Source organism: Equus caballus, chromosome 7 (genome assembly GCF_041296265.1).
Source record: "Equus caballus isolate H_3958 breed thoroughbred chromosome 7, TB-T2T, whole genome shotgun sequence".
Taxonomy (NCBI): Eukaryota; Metazoa; Chordata; class Mammalia; order Perissodactyla; family Equidae; genus Equus; species Equus caballus.
Genome location: NC_091690.1, coordinates 23,494,623 through 23,516,031, shown reverse-complemented (window position 1 = coordinate 23,516,031; position 21,409 = coordinate 23,494,623). Strand labels below are relative to the sequence as shown.

At 38.6% G+C, this 21,409-nt stretch overlaps 1 protein-coding gene and 1 long non-coding RNA gene across 2 annotated transcripts in view; both read right to left on the bottom strand.

The window, feature by feature from the left end:
- Positions 1 to 723: 723 nt before the first annotated feature.
- On the bottom strand, positions 724 to 13,567 carry LOC138924978 (uncharacterized). Its single transcript, XR_011440478.1, has 2 exons — positions 7,746 to 13,567; positions 724 to 7,668 (listed from the first exon to the last, which is right to left on the bottom strand). It is a non-coding gene; the product is annotated as an uncharacterized lncRNA (long non-coding RNA).
- A 10-nt stretch (positions 13,568 to 13,577) lies between these two features.
- LOC100070897 (NXPE family member 2) overlaps positions 13,578 to 21,409 on the bottom strand; it is a 29,730-nt gene continuing 21,898 nt past the window's right edge. The window contains 1 exon segment of the mRNA XM_070272823.1: positions 13,578 to 21,144. Coding sequence (XP_070128924.1) covers positions 20,609 to 21,144 — 536 coding nt within the window. The 3' untranslated portion in view covers positions 13,578 to 20,608.

The following is a 21,409-nucleotide window of genomic DNA, read 5'->3' as shown; positions in this document are numbered from 1 at the left end:
TTACCTTTCTAAGACCATCTATGATTATTTTGGATTATGTACAATTGAGTTTCAAATTTTTAAGTTATTTACACAGGTACAGCATGATGTATTAACAAAAACATATCCTCATGCTTACTTAGGACAGGATGAGCATGAGGATGTTCTATTTCAGGAGGCAGTGTTGCAGGTGAGTTTCCGTCTAAATCAGGCTCTATACGATGTGAGCAATCTGGTAATTTAAGAGGCGTTTCTATGGAAACAAAAAAAAAACCCCACAAAGGTTAATAGTTTGAGCAAATTATAGATTTATTTTCTAAGTTTGGAGAGCAGCCAGTTGAGAAGGTTTCTGGATTTGAGTTCGAAGCATCTCCAGAATGGTGGATTGAGGATGGCAGTTTCAGTCCGACGGATTTTTCTGGTTTGCATTTTGACTGTCTTTGATGACGTCATTAGGTGCTCTGCTGAACTTTCTAAAGTGACCCATATAGCAACAGGCATAAAGGTTGTCCATATGTAATCCTTTGTGGTGGTTTTTCTGAAGGTTACAAGGGGATGACACCTCAAAAACAGTTAGAACTAGAGTCTGGTAACTGATACATTACAGTTTTCTACTGAAACATAATTTTTTTAGTCACCCCATTTTTAGAAAATATATTTAAAGTGAAACTAATTTGTAAAATAAGCCTAGTCTTATTGAACTTGGTTTGATTATTTATATAAGTGTGGTAAGAATAGTAATTCTTTTTTTTTTAAATTTTTTATTTTTTTAATTGCAGTAACATTGGGTTATAACAATATATAGCTTTCAGATGTAGATCGTAATATATTTCGAATTCTGTGTAGATTACATCATGTTCACCACCCAAAAACTAATTATAGTCCATCCCCTCACATGTAACCCTAATTACCCCTTTTGCCCTCCCCCCCTTCTCCTATGGTAACCACCAATCCAATCTCCATTGCGATGTGTTTGTGGTTGTTTTTATCTTCTACTTATGAGTGAGATCATATGGTATTTGACTTTCTCCCTCTGACTTATTTTACTGCACATAATACCCTCAAGGACCATCCACGTTGTCACAAATGGCCAGATTTCATCATTTCTTATGGCTGAGTAGTATTCCATTGTGTATATATACGACATCTTCTTTATCCATTCATCCCTTGATGGGCACCTAGGTTGCTTCCAAGTCTTGGCTATTGTGAATAATTCTGCACTGAACATAGGGGTGCATGTATCTTTATGCCTTTGTGTTTTCAAGTTCTTTGGATAAATACCCAGCAGTGGAATAGCTGGATCATATGGTAGATCTATTCTTAATTTTCTGAGGATACTCCCTACTGCTTTCCATAGTGGCTGCACCAGTTTGCACTCCCACCAGCAGTGTACAAGGGTTCCCTTCTCTCCACATCCTCTCCAACGTTTGTTGTTTCCTGCCTTGTTAATTATAGAAATAGCAATTCTTTGCATGTTCTCCATGTGATGTTTCAGTCAAAGCTTTGGTAATATCCAAGGAGCTTTACTGGCTGTATAAAGTCAATCTTAGGTCTTTAAAATTGTTTGTAAATAAGGAATCTCAGATTAGACCTTTAAAGTCTCTTTAGGCTAAGAAGCTAAGCTCAGAACTTGTCCGATTGTGTCCTCTTACAAGGAAAACAGATTCCTATTGAACTTATGTAAATACATATATTTTCATGAAAAATAAGAACATTTCATAGTTTCTGAATTCCGGAGGGATCAGGTAGGGAGAAAAAGATAAGTATTTCAACCTTTGTTGCAAAGACATACTTTACCAAATTGCTGTAGAGAAATCACATCCCAAAGTGTCCTAAGCTGGAAGAAAGACATAAATTTATAGATTCAAGTATTTCATAGAACCCCAGCCAGGATAAATTTGAAGAAAACTTCCCTAAGCACATTATAGTCAAACTGCTAAAAACTAAAGATAAAGAGAACATCTTGGAAATAGACAGAGAAAACTGACATAATACTTAAAAACTGAACAATGATGCAAATGACAGCTGACTTCTTATTGGAAATAATAGAGACAGTAAACAGAGGAGCAACATCTTTAAATTGCTTAAGAAAAACAACTGTCAACACAGAATTCTATGTCCAGGGAAAATATCCTTCAGGAATATAAGCATATTCAGATAAAATAAGCGAAGAATTCATTGTCAACGGATACACACTGAAGAAACACTGATAATTTAACAAGCCTTCCCGGTGACTCTGATATATGTTAAGGTTTGAAAAGCACTGATATAAATGAGAATTTGGCATCACATACAAGGTTAACGTAGAAGATCTTTGCCATCCCCTTTATCTCTCAGTTGTATGATTGCGTGATTTAATAATCTACAATAAGGAATTTTGACTGGCTGAGCTAGACCTCAGAGGCTGTTAGTGTGGACAATATACTTTTGTGTACTATGGCACAAACAATGCTGATACAGGACTCCAGTGCAAAAGTGCAGCATAGTTTTGGAGAGAGTATTCTCCAGACCTCTCCCTGAAATCTAGCACAATAGTGGTACCCTGAGGATCACCAGCTTTGTTAGCATCAGGTTTCTGAATGCAACGTTACCTAGAGTGTAAAATAAAGCCGTGGAAGCCACAGTGATACTCCTTCAAGTAGCTTTGCAAGCATCGCTTGTCAGCAGGCGCAATCCAAAGCAGAGAGGGATGGTAGAGGCAAACACAGTACGGCCAACAGACTGGTTCATATGCACACATGAGGTACCCATTCAGGAATGATCAGAAATAGCTGCGAAGACTCTTCATTAGGAAGGTGTGCAGCGGAGGACTGTAAAACTCCCGCTTGAGGTAGTAGGAGGTTCAGGGTCACTTAAAATAAGGCAGTAGGGTAAATGAGTGCCTTCATTTGGTGTGGCCAAGTAACATTTGGGCTTCAAAGGTCTGTGTATGGCAAAGGACGGGTCAAGTGGTAGGAAAAAGATGGTGGAAAGAGGATGCAAAGGCTAACAATGTTACTTTCGAAAATAAACGCTGACATACTAACTGTTGGCTATAAGATTGTGCATTATGGGCAGAAATGAATGTAAAGTTTTCAGTGTCAATGTGTTGAAGTTCTATGGCTTCACTCACTATGGTAGGATAAGGAAATAGGGACTTCCACTTGCAGTTCACTCAGGGGTGAGGGATGAGAGCTTAACTGGGAGGTGGGCTGTCATGATGGCAAGAGAAGAAGTGTGATGTTGTAGTTAGGATCTGGTTTAGGCGTTATACAGATCTGGGAGTAAATCTCAGACTACTGGTTTATCCTTCATGTGACCTTGAGTACTTTATTTATCCTCTTTGAATTTCACGTTCCTCTTCTGTCAAGTGGAGATAATAATGGTCTCTATCCATGGGATATGATTATTGCTGTTATTCTCTCCAACCAGTTTGACATTTGATTTTTCTAGAGGAAACTTAGGAAGGTGCTTAGTTTCTGATTTTCCCCTTCTGTATAAAACATTTTTGATAAATTCTGAGTTACAAAGAGATGATGGCTGGGGGGAACTTGGAATATTAGTCAGGAGAGGGTTCTGAGCACAAGAGATCTAGTGAAGGGAAGCAGTATGAGCACCAAGGGGTGTCATATTGCTTGTGATTCTGTGTGATCTTTCTTCTTTCATATTTACTTATCATAAGATTCATACCGTGTATGTTACATTTAAAGGAAAAACATACATTATTTTCCATGTTGATGTTTATACTAGTTGCCTGGATCATTTTTGCAACCCCTAAAGACTTTGTAAAGCTAAGAAGTGTTTGCTCACTCACTACGTTAGATTTGGGAGTGGTTTCATGAAAATCTATCTCCAGGCCAGAGTAAATCTATCTCCTTATAAAGAACTCGGATTGGGGATACAGCTAGTGCATGCTCAGGGGAATTCATCACTCCGCACAAAGATAAGTCCTGTCATGAGGGTCCTTCCTTCTGAATCCCCTGTGAAATTTTGCCATATGGCACAACCTTGAGTTTTTTTCTCTCTTCCTGCCCAAATGTATCATTTTTTTTTTGACATCGCTTTTCCAACTCTGTGCTTTCCACATTGGGATTTCAAAAATCGGTAATCCTTCCCTCCCTCTCCCCTTCCATCCATTCTCTCGTTCCTCTCTCCCTCCTTTCTTTTCTTCTTTTCTAACTTCCTTCTTTCCTTCCTTTCTTTCATCTTTGCAATTTTTCAGTAAATCACAAGCTTTCTATAAAGTTTAGGGAGTGATATGTGGAACATTCATGTACTCATCACCCAATTTAAGAAATAAAATAAAAATAAAGCTCCTTATACACCACCTTCAATTCAGTTCCTCTTCTCTTCCTCCACCAGAATTTGCTGTTAATCATTCCAGTGCGTGACGTTAGAATTTTACCACATGTGTAATGTAACCACATACATATAGGTGCTATTTTGTAGGTTTTAAACCTTTACATGCATAGTTTCACATGACCTATATCCTGAACCTTCCTTTTTGTTGTTGCTGTTCAAAATTTGTTTTTGAGATGGTGCTTTCATTTTTTTTTGCTTCCCAGATAAAGGCATTTTAAAAACCACCACATACTTTCTTACTGTATGTAAAAGATGATACTTCAATGACCCAAATTAGAAATATGGGTCATTGTTAAATTATGTACATTTATCTTTATGTGGGGTATTGCATAACTTTTGCTTTCCTCTGTTACCTTGGACCAATAAAGATGTCATCCCAAGCTGAGAACAGGGTGGTCCAGCAAAGCTTATCTGCATCCCTGCTCATCTCTTTCTCAGGGGCCATGCAAACTTTCAACAATCTGTGAGGAACCCTAGGCAAGAAAAGCAGGACAACATCGCAGGGTCCTGGCTTGGAGTTAATCTCCAAAGCACCTTTTGTCTTTATGCAGGCCCTGGTTCCACTGTGTCTGCTTGGGAAAAACCCTCAAACTCTCTAGAGGTGCCCTCTCCCCACCGTCCCAGAATACTGCACTGTAGAATCTGTGTTGTCCCTTCTGACAAATGGTCCACGTCTCTCTTCACAAGTTCCTACACCGGGAAAAGCGGCATCCACATAAATTGTCTCAGAACTCCCTAAACTATATAGGGAAATTTATCTTAAATAGAAGTTTTCCTGGTAAATGTGAGAACAAGAATCAGCCAGGTATACAAAGAAAAGTTGAAACTGTTTCTTTCTGCTTTCCTTCAGATCTCCTCTTCTTTTTAATACTCATCTCTTTCAAGTCAAGCCTTTCCACGTCTCTCTCCCTCCTGGCTGCTCACCTTTCTAGGGCACCCTTGTTTTACTCTCTCTATTTTCTTTCGATGTGCCTTTCTGTTTTCCACTTATGTTCCTCATCCTAGTTCTACTCATTGGCAGAGCAATACAGTAATTAAAGGCATGAGCTCTAGAGTCAGGCCGGTGTTCAAATCCTGGCCCAGCCACTGATCATTAGTGTGATTTTTGGAAGATTATTTATACTCTCTCTGTCCCAATTTTCTCACCTATAAAAATGGGACGATTTTAGTACTTTCCTCAGAGGTTATTATAGGAAGAGAAATAAGATCAATACTAAAAACCTTTCACATGTGCCTGACACACAGTCAACTCCTCAAAGCTATTAAATATCATCATCACGTTTTATTCCGTATTTCCATTCTCTTCTATCTCTTGTCAGCTAATTCTCACTTGTTTTTATTCACCTTATTTCCTCCAACTCCCTTGATTTCTATCCCAAGTGCGCTCAGGCCATCTTTCTCTAACAATGGGGGTCTAGAAATGAGACACAATCCAGACAAGAAACAGCAGCAGGTTATATACGTATAGTTACAAACCCACCAACATAGATAATAACGTAGAGACAGGCTTTGTGATTTGTACAAAGCACTAAAGTATGTTCCTTATCGTTCCATTATGATTCTGCTCCAAAGAATCATTTATTGTACCCTGAGGCACCCAGAGGAACAATGACTGCTCCGAGAATTTAAAAGAAGTCATGAATAAGCTAAATCACATGATCTCACATGAACACTATTGCCAGCTCAGACCTCAGTGTACTCGCAGTCCTCAGCCTCAGGATGGCCCTCAGCCAGGTCATCTAAACGTCCTGCTGAAGGTGAGAGAACACTTGGGGAAAAGGAGAAAGCGTGGTGGGGATTTTCTAAAGGCCAGGACCTGAGGCACCTGGTTCATGAAGGGTGACTGACGTCAACAACGGGACCTACCTTGTCAAGCTGACCTTGTTCTCTTCTGCTCATCCACCCCAGGGAAAGGAAGGGGTGTCTGCTCTCTAGAGGGCAAGAAACCCTGTACAGATCCTCCCCAAATCCTGTCTGGGTGTAGCCTCAGTACAAAATGACAAGCAAAATTTGCCTGGTCCCGGCTGCATTAAAAATAGAAATATATGAGCCATACTTGTAACTTCCAATTTTCTAGTAGTTGTATTAAAGTAAAAACGTGAAATTAATTTTGAGAATTTTACTGAGCCCAAAATATTATCATTTCAACATATAATCAATGTAAAAACTATTAATGAGATATTTCACATTCTTGGGGTTTTTTTATACTAAGTCTCTGAAATATGGTGTGCGCTTTACACTTACAGTATACCTCCATTTGGACCAGCCACATTTCCAGTGCTTAATAGCCACATGTGGCTAGTGAATTGGTCACTGTAGCTTTCAACCAAGAAGCCTTCTACTGCGTGAAACCTGACCTGTGCCCTGACCCATATGAAGAGCAGGAACAGTGTGGTGTCTTTTCTTAGTTTCAGAGAAAAACATTTGCTCTGCAGATAAATAGGCCTTCATCAAGAGATGCAGAAGAGTGAGACTACACCCAGCTCAGACTCCCTCAGGTAGGTCTTTTCCTAGCTGAGTCGCTCCACTATCAACATGGAGTTCAGTAGTCAGACCCATCCGCTCAGAGTCCTCCAGGTCAACTGAACTGGGGAGTCTATTTACAGGAAACCATTCATTTGACTTCCACTGCTCTGATCTCATGTCCCTGAAAGGGTCTTTAATAGGAGAACACCCAGAGAAGCAGCCTCCCTAGAAGATAAAGGGTTTCAAGGAGGAGGGAGTAGTAAACTCTTGAATGCTGTTGATGGGTAAGAGAAGAATTGCGACTGGATCATTGTGGGAGTCAGAGATGACCCCAACCACACCCCAGCCTCGGGGGCAGATATGATCCACACTTGGCCACAGGCTGAGACAGCCATGTCCAGAGACCTAAGAGCCAAGGCAGGAGAGGGAGCTTAAACTGGGTTTTCAGGAGAGAAGAGCATGAGAATGGGATGAAGCAACTATGAGGAGGCAGTAGGTGTAGCAGGGAGTGATGAGGGGAATCAGGCCAGGGCCTTCAGGGCCCTGAACACCAGCTGAAGAACCTCACATACTCAGGAAAAGGGGACATTGGAGGTTTTTGAGAAAGGAAGGAGCCTCTAAGAAGATGTGTGCAGTGGCCAGGAGGAGGGAAATGGGAGAGTAGGCTCTGGCCACCCATGGCCTGAACTCACCCTCAGCATCCTGGGCAGCCTCTTGGCTTGCAGGCTTCCTCCTTTCCCAGGAAAGATGCAAAGCCATGTGGGGGTCAGATGCAGGGCACAGTCTTACGGTTGTCACAGCCAGTCTTTCTCCCAGTGTGTCACCTTCACTGGGATGCAGCTGCTTGGCTACCAATGAGAAGTACAGGGCTTCCAGCAGGACCTGGGGAAGGGGATGACATCAGAGAAGGTCAGAGCCAGAGGCTGGGCAACCTGGATCCCCTCTCACACCCTACTCACCTTGAGAGGTTCCCAGGAGAGGAACGAGGCCAGGAAACCACTTGAAAGGAGACACATGATACTTGGACTATTGTCCAAGACTCATCCCCAGAGCCACCAGAAGCAGGCTGAGCCCCCAGGGCCAGGTGGGCACATGGGGCTGGTGGAGGTGCTCCTGCAGACCATCCATCAGGCCTGGGGAGGCAGAGACTGTCTGTCAGTGTCCTAAACTCTGCCCGTATGTGTCCAATGGTTCTGATAGTCACTGCCACCTCTGATTCATACTGGGGGCCTATAATGACAACAAAATGGGCAACCGTCCACCCAGAGCAACATGGAGAAGAGCAAAGACACAACCAGGCGGCTCTTCCACCCCCCATGGCATCCAGCCTTCTGTGCTCTAAGCTGCCATTTCCCCAGACTCCTAGGACCCGCTGTGTTTTCTGACTCCCAGGAACTGCTCAATATTTCTCATCTGCTGTTGGGACTCTTCCTTGTTTCCTGCAATTGCTATTAATTTATTCTTTGAAAATATTATTTCTGTCATTTCTTTGGCTTGGTTGGGAGGGAGGTAAAAGCAAGGAAGAAGTAGCGGAGGAGCACTATTATTTATCGTACTTGCGGCAGGGAAGACATCCTGACTACAGGCAGCCTAACACAAAGGAGAGGTTTGAGTATATTAGCTAAAGCGATAAAAAAAACAACAGAAGCACTAAAAGTTATAATATAAGGAAAAAATTTCACGGTGGAGTAGAGAAGCTGGCAGTGATTTGGATTCCTCATCTTTCCCAATGGTGACTCAACGGAGTCTGTCTAAGGTCAGTATAATCAATAAGCAGAAGCATAAACTTGAACTAATGGGATAACCGCTGAATGACCTAAAACAGAAATGATTAATTCTCTGGAGGGAATGGGTAGGGCAATGCTCTTTCCGTGTAAGACCATTCTACTATACTTAAGCTTGCTTTTAACATGCCTACATGTTATTTTTTATTTAAAAATAAAAAATAGGATTTGTGGCATTTATTTTTGTCACAGATTCATAAAGCCTGGACATATGATTATAGGTACCTATAATCATAGCAGTTTCACTGGAAATTCTACCAGATTTACCGCCCTTGTTATGGATTTCAACTGACCTAGAGTAAAGTAGTGATAATGGATGTGACTTCATTCATTTCTCTGGGCCACAGGAATTCTGCACCCTCACGTTCTTTTTCACTTTTTATTTTTAACATTTTCAAACATTTGTATAAGTAGGTGGAAAGATATTTGAGGAGTCATTACATCTTTCCAGTCATCCAGTTTTGACAATGATTAACATATTTTACTGTATTTTTTCCATCTATTTTATTTTGGCCAAAGTATTTTAAAATAAACATCAGACTAATGACATTATACTTCCAAATGCATAGGTGTGCCTCTTTTTTTTTAAAAAAAAGTGATATTTCTTATGTAAAGACAGTGCTGTTATCATTCCGGACAAGATCTACAGTAAAGGTTTAATTTCATATTCAAAATTCCCCAATTGTCCCCAAAACATCTTTTACAATATAAAGGATAATACTGAAGAGGAGAAAAAAAAATGGGGGCCAATAAATCATCACACATTTCAATTATTGGATGTTATGCCTCTTAAGTCTCTCTTTTTTAAAAAACAGCTTTATAGAGGTACAACTGATGTACAAAAAACTGCACATATTTATCGTATACAGTTTGATGAGTTTGGACGTATGCATACACCTGTGAAACCATCACCACAATCAAGGGAATAAACATATCCACCATGTCCAAAAGTTTCCTGGTGCCCTTTTATTTTTGTTTTTGTTTAGTTGTGGGTTTTTTTGTGGTAAGGACACTCAACATGACATCTAGTCTCAACAATTTTTTAAGTGCACAATACAGCAGTAACTGCAGGCATGATGTTGTACAGAAGTTCTCTAGAAATTATTCACCTAGCGTTACTGAAACTTTCTACCCACTGAACAACAACTCCCCCACCCCCCCACCGCCAGCCCCTGGCAGCCACCATTCTACTTCTCAAATCTCTTTTAATCTAGAATAGCCATTTCCCAACTCCCTTTATTTTCTTGATGTTGACTTGAAAAAATGGGGCAGTTGTTCTGCAGAATATCGCATCTTCTGGATTTTTCTCATTGCTTCCTCATGGTGTTAAATTTGTTTCTTTTCTCTAGGTTTTCTGTAAATTAGAAATTAGACCTGAAGACTCTTTTGGATTCTGGCTCAACATTTTGGACAAAATACTTCCTATTGCATCACATGAGAAGGCACGCAGTGGTGGATTGTCCCAATTTCATTGATGCTAAGTGGGTTTAGGTGGTGGCAGGCTGACATCCCCATTGTATAGATAACCATTTCCTCTTACAGCCAGGAAGTAATCTGTGGTGATATTTGGGCACCTTGTGAATATCTGTGTTTACTTTAGCATCTATTAGTGATTATTATCTATATAGATAAATTCATTAGGAATTTTAAAACTGGCGATTTTCTAGTTCTTCCCACCTTTATTAGCTGGAACAATTCTGTTAAGAAGAGTTTACCTTCATCCGTTCAAGCTCTTTGGTTCCCCTGAAATACATTCACATAGGAAAATCAAGATGAATGCTAATTCTTTTGCTTTAATTATCCATTTTTAGAGTAATGTATTTCTGTACTAGCTACCTCCAGTGATAATAAATGAGATTTCTTCTCTCTCTGATAAACTCAAATAATTTTATATATTCAATGTGTTTCAAAACAATGGCAATCATTCTTTCCAGTGCTCAAATTGCTCCATTTTGACCAGTGAGAGCCCACTTGATTTCCTTTTCAGACCCCTAAATCTAAGAAGACCTCAGCCTTTATCACACAATCTCTGTTTATAAAAAAGAGTTAAGCATTGATGAAATAGATGCTCAACATCACTAATCATCAGGGAAACGCAAATGAAAACCACAGTGAGATATCACCTCACACCAGTTAGAACTGCTATTGTCAAAAAGACAAAAAAAAAAGACAAGCGTTGGTGAGGATGTGGAGAAAAGGGAACCCTCGTGCACTGTCGATGGGAAGGTAAGTTGGTGCAGCCTCTATGGAAAACAGTGTGAAGTTTCCTCAAAAAGTGAAAGATTTTTTTAAAAAGAGCTACCATATGATCTAGCAAGTCCACTTCTGGATATTTATCTGAAGAAAACAAAAACTCTAACTTGAAAAGACACATGCACCTCCATGTTTATTGCAGCATTATTTATAATAGGCAAGATATGGAAACAACCTAAGTGTCCATAGTCAAATAAATGGATAATGAAAATACACACACACATATATATACACACACACACAATGGAATATCATTCCATTCCATATATATACACACACAATGGAATATTATTCCAGCATAAAAAGAATGAAATCTTGCCATTTTTACAACATGGATGGATCTTGAGGGCATTTTGCTAAGTGAAATAAGTCAGACAGGGAGAAAGAAATACCATATGATATCACTTATATGTGGAATCTGAAAACAAAAACCTTGTAGATACAGAAAAGAGATTGGTGGTTGCCAGAGGTGGGGGCGCAAAATGGGTGAAGTGGGTCAAAAGGTACAAAGTTCCAGTTATAAAATAAACCCTGAGGACGTAATGTACAGCATGGTGACTATAGTCAATAATACTGTATTTCACGTTTGAAAGTTGCTAAGAGAGTAAATCTTAAAAGCTCTCATCACGAGAAAAAAAATTTTCCGTAACTATGTATGGTGACAGATGTTAACTATGTTAACTATGGTGACAGACGTTGCGGTGAACACTTTGCAATACATACAAAAATCGAATCATTCTGTTGTACATCTGAAACTAACATAATGTTGTACGTCAATTACACCTCAATAAAAAAAAAAAAAGAAGGGCCAGCCGGGCAGTAACCAGATGTACCAGTCTGCAGGGACTCTAAGCCAAAAGTCATCAAATTTTTCTGTAAAGGGCCAGATGGTAAATATCTTAGGGTCATTTATTTTTTTTTTGACGTATATTCTTCTTTGTTTTATTTTTACAAACCTTTAAAAAGGGAGAAATCATTCTTAGTTCACGGGCTGTATAAAAACAGGCTGCAGGCTGGGTTTGGCTGGCAGCCATTAGTCTGCTGACTCCTGCTATAAACTAGGAGCAGATACATAGAGAGGCAGAACTTATTTCTTTATTTCAATTATTTTTAGCAAAAGTGCTCTTTGTTCTTGGAAGGAATACTTTCATCAGCTGTTTGGAGTGTGGAATGCTGAAATGCCACCTGCCTGTCCCCTAAAGGACATAACCAAATGACAATGGCCTGATACCAGCCTGCCTTCTGAGTAGAGCAGGTCTTTTTAATCTCAGAGCTTTTAGCCGGCTTAGTGAGATATGCAGTCTTGGGGTCAGAGCTGAGTTGCTCAGGACAATAGGGGTGGCACTGAGTTTTCTCTGCTTTACCACCAGACGGTCCTCAACTTGCCTTCTCAATATATGCTGATGAAATACTTGAAAAGTACCACACGATTATTTTTATACCCAGGTGCCACCTTGCAGGAAGGACATATCTTATATCTGAGATCCAGATAATTACAACAGAGATGAGTAAAGGATACAAGAAACATACCTACCTATATTCTAGAGCATTTTTATTTCATCCCTCATCAGGCCTCCTCTATCCCCGGGGTAAATAATGTGTGGAAAATGGAGTGATCTTCCACACGCATCAGAATCTTTTTTTTTCATAAGGTCAAGTAGAGGAGGCATAGAGACAGTTTTGCTGGATCTAGAGTAGGTGAGGATAGAGACAAGAGGCCTGGTGGCGCGGGCTCACTGAGGCTGCTTTTCCTTGTCCAACATGCTGACCAAGCTTCCACAAGGATCATGACTTACCTGTCTTGGGAGCTGCTTCCCTCAGCACCCCGTGGTGAAGACTCAGCCAGGCAACAGGTTTAGATGAGAACCAAGGAGGGCTATGGAAGGGCCAAATGGATACGCATAAGCTGTTCGACCTCGGGGAATATAGTGGAGAGAGAATACCTTAGGGTGCAATTTCTAAGTCGATCCTATTGCCAGATGCCTGGATGGATGTATTAGAATGACGTTGGAAGACAGTAAAAATATACAGATTCCTGGGCATCACCCAGGAAATCTTATTTGGCTGGTCAGAAGTTAGGTGTGACAATTCCCATTTTTAAAAAGCTTCCCAGGTAGTTGTGGTTCCCAGGCTCCTGGGAGAAGCTGATTCTGAAAATGTCCTTATAAGAGAAAGCATTAGTTCTGAGTGTGGCCTGCATGGTTTACCAAGGGGCCAGGAGGTATTTTGGTAGTTCTCAAAGGAAAACACTTAAACATTTTGTTTACCTATATTTCATAAATTTGAAATGAAATGCATTGCTTCCCACCCTTCCTTAGGATAGTGTGAAATGGATTTCTATCACCTCTAAAAAAAAAAAAAGCCTTATCTAATGCAGAGAAGTAAAACCATTGAGAGCCAAAATTATGATTTCCCCAAAATTTCTCTATATTCTTAATAAGAATTGCTTTCTCAAAAGCGGTTCATGAATCATAAGGTCTGTTCAGACAGCTAATCTTGACTAGTATTCAGTTAACGTGGAATAGTATGGTCTTCAGGAACATATTTTTACATCATTACAGGGTTTTGTTTGTATGTGTTAAATTTATATTTTTTTGGTTTCTATTATGTAATCTTATATCCTCACTACGAACTAAATAAATCAAAGGCTTACAAGTGGATTATTGAAAGTAAATGTAGTGATAAAATTAGTAACATAAATACTTCAACTCAAAATAATTTTTAAAAGTGAAGAATTTCTTCTCAAATATGATTTTATACAATTAAGTAAAAAATAAAGTGTAAAAAAGAAATACAACCACAAACTTCTGATAATTGAATTTTATGGAATCAGTAATCTGTTTGCCCCTTGGGTATTATTTTTTATGAGACTTTGTCAAATATATCTGCCGTGGAAGAAAAATATTTTGTCTATATTCTTTCCTTCACTCCTGGCAATAGAATTTGGCCAGAGGCATGGGTATAGGGTCTAGGCTCGATAATCAAAATCATCTATCCCCTTGGCCACTGTCATTGGTTCCAACATGGACATGTGACCCAAACTGGGACAACCAGAGTTTTCTCTGTGTTTTTTTATCTATATGTAGGCACTGGAAGAGGATTCTATTCCTCTGGGATCACAAATCACAAGGATCACGCAACCTTTCAGCTGTCCCCTTCAGCTGAAAATATCCTGCCTGAAAATGAAGCCATCAGAGAAACATGGAGCCAAGTGGTGGCAAGGGAGAGACAGAAGTCTAACAATGTCCTTTAGGCGTCTGGATATAACATCCCTCAGTTTTTCTGCCCTCTCTGCACTTTTCAGTTATGAGTCAATACGTTCCTGTCCCCTTCTTCTTAGCTTGGTTTGAGGTGGTTTTCTATTGCTGGTAAAAAGTCCTATCTAACACAGTGTTAAGCCACCAAAGATTTAATATTAATTGTCAGGCAAATCACAGTCACCTCTCTGCTAGAGCAATCTGCTTTTCTCCAGAGCAAGAACAAAATACTGCCATTCAGTACAAACTTGATAAATTCTATCAATAAAGTCAAAGGAAAGACCAAAATTACCAAGATATCATTTAGAGTTGCACTCCTGATAATGAAAAAAGGTCCAAGTCAAACTGCTAATGAGAAGTTTATAAAGCCAACCATGAGTTACTGACAAATATGGTTAACGCTAAATCGGAAGGAACAGTTGTTGGCAAAATTCCTTTATCAAATAGTGCTCTGTACAAACAAAATGTCAACAGCATATAATGTGAATTGAAAGGTGCGTACTGGATGCAGTTTGCTGTAGAGTAGGTTGAAATGATTGACAAGTAGAGTATGAATAAGCAGCATTTATAGGAGAGTGAAGCGCTTGCTTTTTTTGCTCCTGGTTGTCATTGAAAACTCATGCTGTAGATGAGGAATTTTCATGTACATTGTCTTGTGAGCTCTGGTATGGTACGGAAAAGAGCACGGGTTATTCCTACTCGAGCAGAAGCTATGTGTGCAGCAAGACACAGCTGAAGCCAATTCACATGCTGCTTTATCAACAGAAAACAGGGTTTTTTTTTTAACAGTGTGCCACCTAATGTTGATTCCTTATGGAAGAAAATAAAGAATTCAAGCTATTAACAGATACTGAGCAACTGAGACCATTTCATTTTAGAATTTTGGGCAAAGAAATGACATGCTCTCGATTGCCACATTGAAGTTTATTTGCTACGAAGGGAAAAGGACATATATCAGGTTGTGTGTGTGTATGGTAAAAAACACATTAAATTTACCATCTTAACCATTTTTAAAAGCACAGTTCAGTGGCACTGAGCATATTCACACTGTTGTGCAACAGATCTCTAGAACTTTCGTCTTGCAACACTGAGACTCTATATCAACCAAACGTTAACTCTCCCTCCCCTCAGCCCTGGATAGCCACCTTTCTACTTTTTGTTTCTTTGATTTTGACTACTTTAGATACTTTATATGAGTGGAATCATATAGTATTTGTCTTTTTCTGACTGGCTTATTTCATTTAGTGTAATGTCCTTGAGGTTCATCCATGTTGTAACATGTGACAGGATTTCCTTATTTTTAAAGGCTACATGATATTCCATTGTATGTATAAACCACATTTTTATTTATTTGTTGATTTGCTGAGGGACATTTGGGTTGTTTCCATATCTTGACTATTGTGGATAATGCTGCAATAAACATGGGAATGCAGACATCTCTTCGAGATCCTGATTTTGGTTCTTTTGGATGTATACCCAGGAGCAGGATTATTGGGTCATATGGTAATTCTATTTTTAATTTTTTAAGGAACCCTCATACTGTTTTCTGTAATAGCTGCACCATTTTACATTCCCCCCAACAGTGCACAAGGATTCCAACTTCTCTGTATCCTTACCAACACTTGTTGTTTTCTGTTCTTTTGATAGTGGCCATCCTGATGAGTGTGAGGTGATATCTCACTGTGGTTTTAATTTGCGTTTCCCTAATGATTAGTGATGTTGAGCATCTTTTCATGTGATTATTAGCCATTTGTATATCTTCTGTGGAGAAATGTCTATTCAAGTTCTTTGCCCATTTTTTAATCAGATTATTTGTTTTGTTGCTGTTGTTGTTGAGTTGCAGTAGTTCCTTATATATTCTGGACTATTAACTCCTTATCAGATATATGGTTTGCAATTACTTTCTCCCGTTCTGTAGGTTCTCTTTTCACTCTGTTGATTCCTTTGACGTAGAACTTTTAAAGTTTGGTGTTGTCCCATTTATCTATTTTTCATTTTGTTGCCTATGCTTTTGGTGTCATATTGAAGAAATAATTGCCAAATCTAATGTCCTGAAGCTTTTCTCCTATATTTCCTTCTAGGAGTTTAATAGTTCTGATACTGACCCTGATATCAGTTTCCCTACATCAAACCCAGCATATATGGGATTAAAACCAAAACACTCATTCCCTGCTTGATCCCTGGCTTCCTGGCTCCAGAATCCACTATCCTCCATGGAGACAGACACCGCCAAGGACGAGCACCTGGATTCACTATCTCCTCCCCGCAAAGAGATACAGGCTGGTGGGAAAGCTGCTGACCAGCAAGGTCACGGGCTCCCTCCTCTCTGCAAGTAGTCTCAAGGCCAAAGACAGGCTGGTGGGAAAGCTCCGACCAGCAAGGCCATGTGCTCCCCCTCCCCTACCTAAAACCCCAAATTAAAACCCTTCCTTTTAGCTTTTTGGGGAGTTTGGGATTTCAGCCTTAGCTTCCCTCTTTCCTTGCTCATCACTGTGCAATAATAAAATTCCTGCTTTCTTCCACTACACCCGGTGTCAGAGGTTGGCTTGCTGTGCAACAGGTGAGCGAACTCACTTCAGGTTCAACATCAGTTTTAGGTATCATGTTCAGGTCTTTAATCCATTTTGAGTTAATTTTTGTATATGGTGTAAGGTGGGGTCCAACTTCCTTCTTTTGCATGTGGATATTCAGTTTTCCAAGCATTATTTGCTGAAGAGACTGCACTTTCTTTTTTGTGTAGGCCTGGCATCCTTGTGGAAAATCATTTGGCCATATATGCGAAGCAGTATTTCTGGGCTCTCTATCCTGTTTCATTCATCTATATGTCTACCTTTATGCCAGTACCACACCATCTTAATTACTGCTGCTTTCTAGTATCATTTTGAAACCAGGCAGTCTAAGTCCTCCAACTTTGTTCTTCTTTTTCAAGATTATTTTGGCTATTCGAGGCCCCTTGAAATTCCATATAAATTTTAGAATATTTTTCTTTTTCTGCAAAAAAAAAAAACACCATTGGAATTTTGATAAGGTTTGCATTGAATCTGTAGGCGGCTTTGGGTAGTATGGACATTTTAACAATATTAAGTCTTCCAATACACAAGCATACAATGTCTTTTCATTTATTTCTATCTTCTTTGATTTCTTTCAGCAATGTTTTATATTTTTCAGTGTAGAAGTCTTTCACCTCCTTGGTTAAGTTTATTCCAAACTATCTTATCCTTTTTGACGCTACAGTAAATGGGATTATTTTCTTCATTTCATTTTCAGATTGGTCATTGTTAGGTATAGAAACACAACTGATTTCTGAGTGTTGGTTTCATGTCCTGCAACTTTGCTAAATTTGTTTATTAGTTCTAACAGTTTTTTTGTGGAATCTTCAGGATTTTCTATATATAGGATCATGTCATCTGTAAACAGAGACAATTTTACTTCTTTTAAAATTGGTTTTCCCCTTATTGCTTTTTCTTCTCTAATTACTCTGGCTAGAACTTCCAGTACTATGTTGAATAGTAGTGGCGAGAGAGCTACAAGTCTTTTCCTTATTCCTGATCTTAGAGGAAAAGCTCTCAGTCTTTCCCTGTTGACTATGATGTTAGCTGTGGGCTTTTTATGTATGGCTTTTATTATGTTGAGGCAGTTTTCTACTATTCCTAGTTTTTTGAGTTTTTATCATGATAGGGTATTGAATTTTTGTCAAATGTTTTTTCTGCATTGAGATGATCGTGTGGTTTTTGTCCTTCACTTTGCCAATGTGGTACATCACATAGATTGATTTTTCATATGTTGAAGTATCTTTGTTTCCAGATAGAAATCCCACTTGGTCATGATGTGTGATCCTTGTAATGTGCTATTGCATTCAGTTTTCTGGTATTCTCTTTAGGAATTTTGCATCAATATTCATCAGGAATATTAGCCCGTAGTCTTCCTTTTTCGTTGTGTCTTTGTCTGATTTTGGTGTTGGAGTAATGCTGGCCTCACAGAATGAGTTAGGGAGTCCTCCCTCCTCTTATATCCTTTGGAAGAGCTTGAGAAAAATTGATGTTAATTCTTCTCTAAATGTTTGGTAAAATTCTCCAGTGAAGCCACCTGGTCCTCAGCCTGTCTTTGTTGGGAAATTTTTCTTATTACTGCTTCAATGTCCCCATTGTATTAAATGTAGTTATAGGTCTATTCAGATTTATTATTTCTTCAGGAGTCAGTCTTGGTAGGTGGTATGTTTCTAGGATTTTATCCATTTCTTACAGGTTGTCCAATTTGTTGGCATATAATTGTTCATAAACTTCCCTCTTAATACTGCTTTCACAGCAGCCCAGAAGTTTTGATATATTGTGTTTTCATTTTCATTTGTCTCCTAATATTTTCTAAATTCCCTTGTGATTTCTTCTTTGACTCATTGATTGTTTAAGGGCGCATTGTTTAATTTCCTTATATTTGTGACTTTTTCTATTTTCCTTCAGCTAATGAGTTCTAGTTTCATTCCATTGTGTATACATGAGGTTTTGAAAGAGGCTTGTAATACTAGTAAAGAACACTTTTACCATGTTAAATGGCTTGTTCAAGTCTTGTATATTAGCAATATAGTCAATATCTGCAATAACGTGAAGCTATCACTTCAAAGGCCAAAAACATTATGAAATATGTTGATACTAGAATTTCTTAAAAAGACTGAATCAGAAGTAAATGGCTAAGAAGTCAAAAGTTTGACACTTAGCAACATTTGATGACTTTTTCATTCATCATAAAAATTTATAGAATACCGTTGACTTACTTTTTAACATAAATTCAAATGTTATAGTGAAACTTTAAAAAACACTCCCCAGAGACAAATGCAAGCAAATATTGTGCTGTCATTACAGTGCTTCTAGACACATGTGGCTATTGAACACATGAAATGTGATTACCGCAACCAAGGAACTGATTTTTAATTCAATTTTAATTTAAACAGCTGCATGTGACCCATGGCTATTGTACAGTGGAGCTCTAGAACAAGAGAAGTAATAGACCCTCGTTATTCTATCCTGATTGGTCACATTTAAATTAGGGCATTCAATTTGTTGAGGTGCAAGATTGAGTGGAAGGCATATTGTAGAGTGATGTAGACAAACTCCAGTGCATTCAGAGAAGAGTAATGGTGAGAAGACAAGAAACTTCATCATATTAGAACTAGGTTAAAGGAAGTTGAGGTGCCCGTGGTGGGAAAATAATAACTCATGTACGCATTTAAAAGTACAATGGTTGGCCAAATAATTAGATTTATTTAGAAAAATTTTAATAGGAAGAGTTAGAACTAATGCATAGCTTGATTCAAAGAAGAGACTTCTAATGTGTGTTCCCTAATTTAGAGGAGCCCAGTCCTGAGCTGTGTGACTTGGCCTTTGCAGTGATGTTATAGTGTTATAATTTTACTTCCTCTCACTAGAAATATTCCCTACGAGGGAATCATCCCTGAATTCGGAATCAGCCCTGAATAACAACATTTCCATTCTTGACACCTCAAGCATTTTAATGGGAAGAGTGGATACTTCTATGCTGAAAGGGAGATTTAGAGATAAAGCTTATAAAGTCATTTGAGGTCCTCTGGAAGGGATCTCACTGCATCTATTAGGGTCAGCAAGAATCAGGGTTTCAGGGTCTATACATTGACATAATTCTTAGCTGGTTTCTCTCAGTGAGCATGTGGGTTTTGGATTGTGAACCCTGATTCTTACCGAAATCTAGAGAACAATTGGTTACCAAATTCTAAATAATTTTCTTAAGTAAGAAGACTGACATTATGAGTCCACTAAGCTTTCTTCTACAGATCACATTTTCCCTAAACTTGAATCATTTAGATTACTCCTTTCTGGGCCATACATTTCTTAAAATTAAACTATGAGTGGTGATGTTTTACTATTCTGCCATCATACTCAGCACTAGAGATATTCCTCCAAATTTGGTTTGCTCTTCATAGCAGCATTATTCACAATAGGCAAAAGGTAGAAACAACCCAAGTGTCAACCAATGGATGAATGGACAAACAAAATGTGGTATATGCATACAGTGAAATACTATTCAGCCTTAAAAAGAAAGGAAATTATGACACATGCTACAACATGGATGAAACTTAAAGCATTATGCTAAGTGAAGTAAGCCAACACAAAGGACAAATACTGTATAATTCCAAGTATTTGAGCTACCCAGAATAGTTTAATTCATACAGACAAAAAGTAGAATGGTGGTTGCCAGGGCCTGGGGGCAAAGGAGAATGAGGAGTTATTTTTAACGGATACAGAGTTTCTGTTTGGGATGATGAAAAAGTCCTGGGGCTAGATCATGATGATGGTTGCGCAATATTGTGAATATCCACTGAATTGTACGTTTAAGAATGGTTTAAATGGTAACTTTTATGTTATGCATATTTTACTGCAATATGAAAACTTTTTTAAAAATTTCATTTCCTCCTACCTTGGATTGCAATAAACTATCCTTGCAGTATAAGTGAGGTCATCTATAGAGAATGGCTAGTACTGTTTTTGCTGTATTTTTCCTCTAGCAAGTATAGTTTAAGAACATGTTAATCTGATTTCCAATCACATAATCAGGTGGATGGGCATTATTAGTGCCATATGCAATAGTCATATCCCAGGCATCAATAATACCCACATTGAGATCCACAAAAATGTCCCTCATGATAAGATTCTGAATGTAGCCATGAAAGTCACTAAACATCTCTGCATTTAGATATATCCCCCTGGTGTTTTCAGTTTTGGGGATCACCTTGGTCTCTGGGCTTTGCAAGAACAGACGTTCAATGGCCTTTTGAATATTGATGGCCCTACGGATGAAAATGTGGATGGGAAAGGGTCTGAAGTGCTAGCCGAGGGTAATGACAATGGCTGTGTAACTGTCTCCTGCTACCCGGTCAATTTCCCGTGGAATATAGTTTTCATCTTTCACCGAGAACAGATTTTTGGTAATAAATGGATGACCATGTTTTTTCCACTAAAGGAAAATGTGTCTTTCAGTATCCAGAAGCATGTAGGTTTTAAAGATCCCGGTTCCATGATGATCAAAATATTTTAAGGCTGATGGAAAACAAATCAATAAGTCTTTTAATTAAAGGAAAATAATGATGTAATTTTAAAATGCACATATTTAAAAAATTCTAACCAAAATCACTTCTAACTATAGTAGCATTGCTGCCTATCGGGGCAAGAGAATTTTACCAGATGCATTAAGATCTTAATAATATTTTGAACTTTCTATCAGAATATAGGAAGAGGAAGAAAAGTGTCAATATTTGTGAATGAAAAAATAAAACAACTTTTTATGAAAAACTCAAATCCAAAC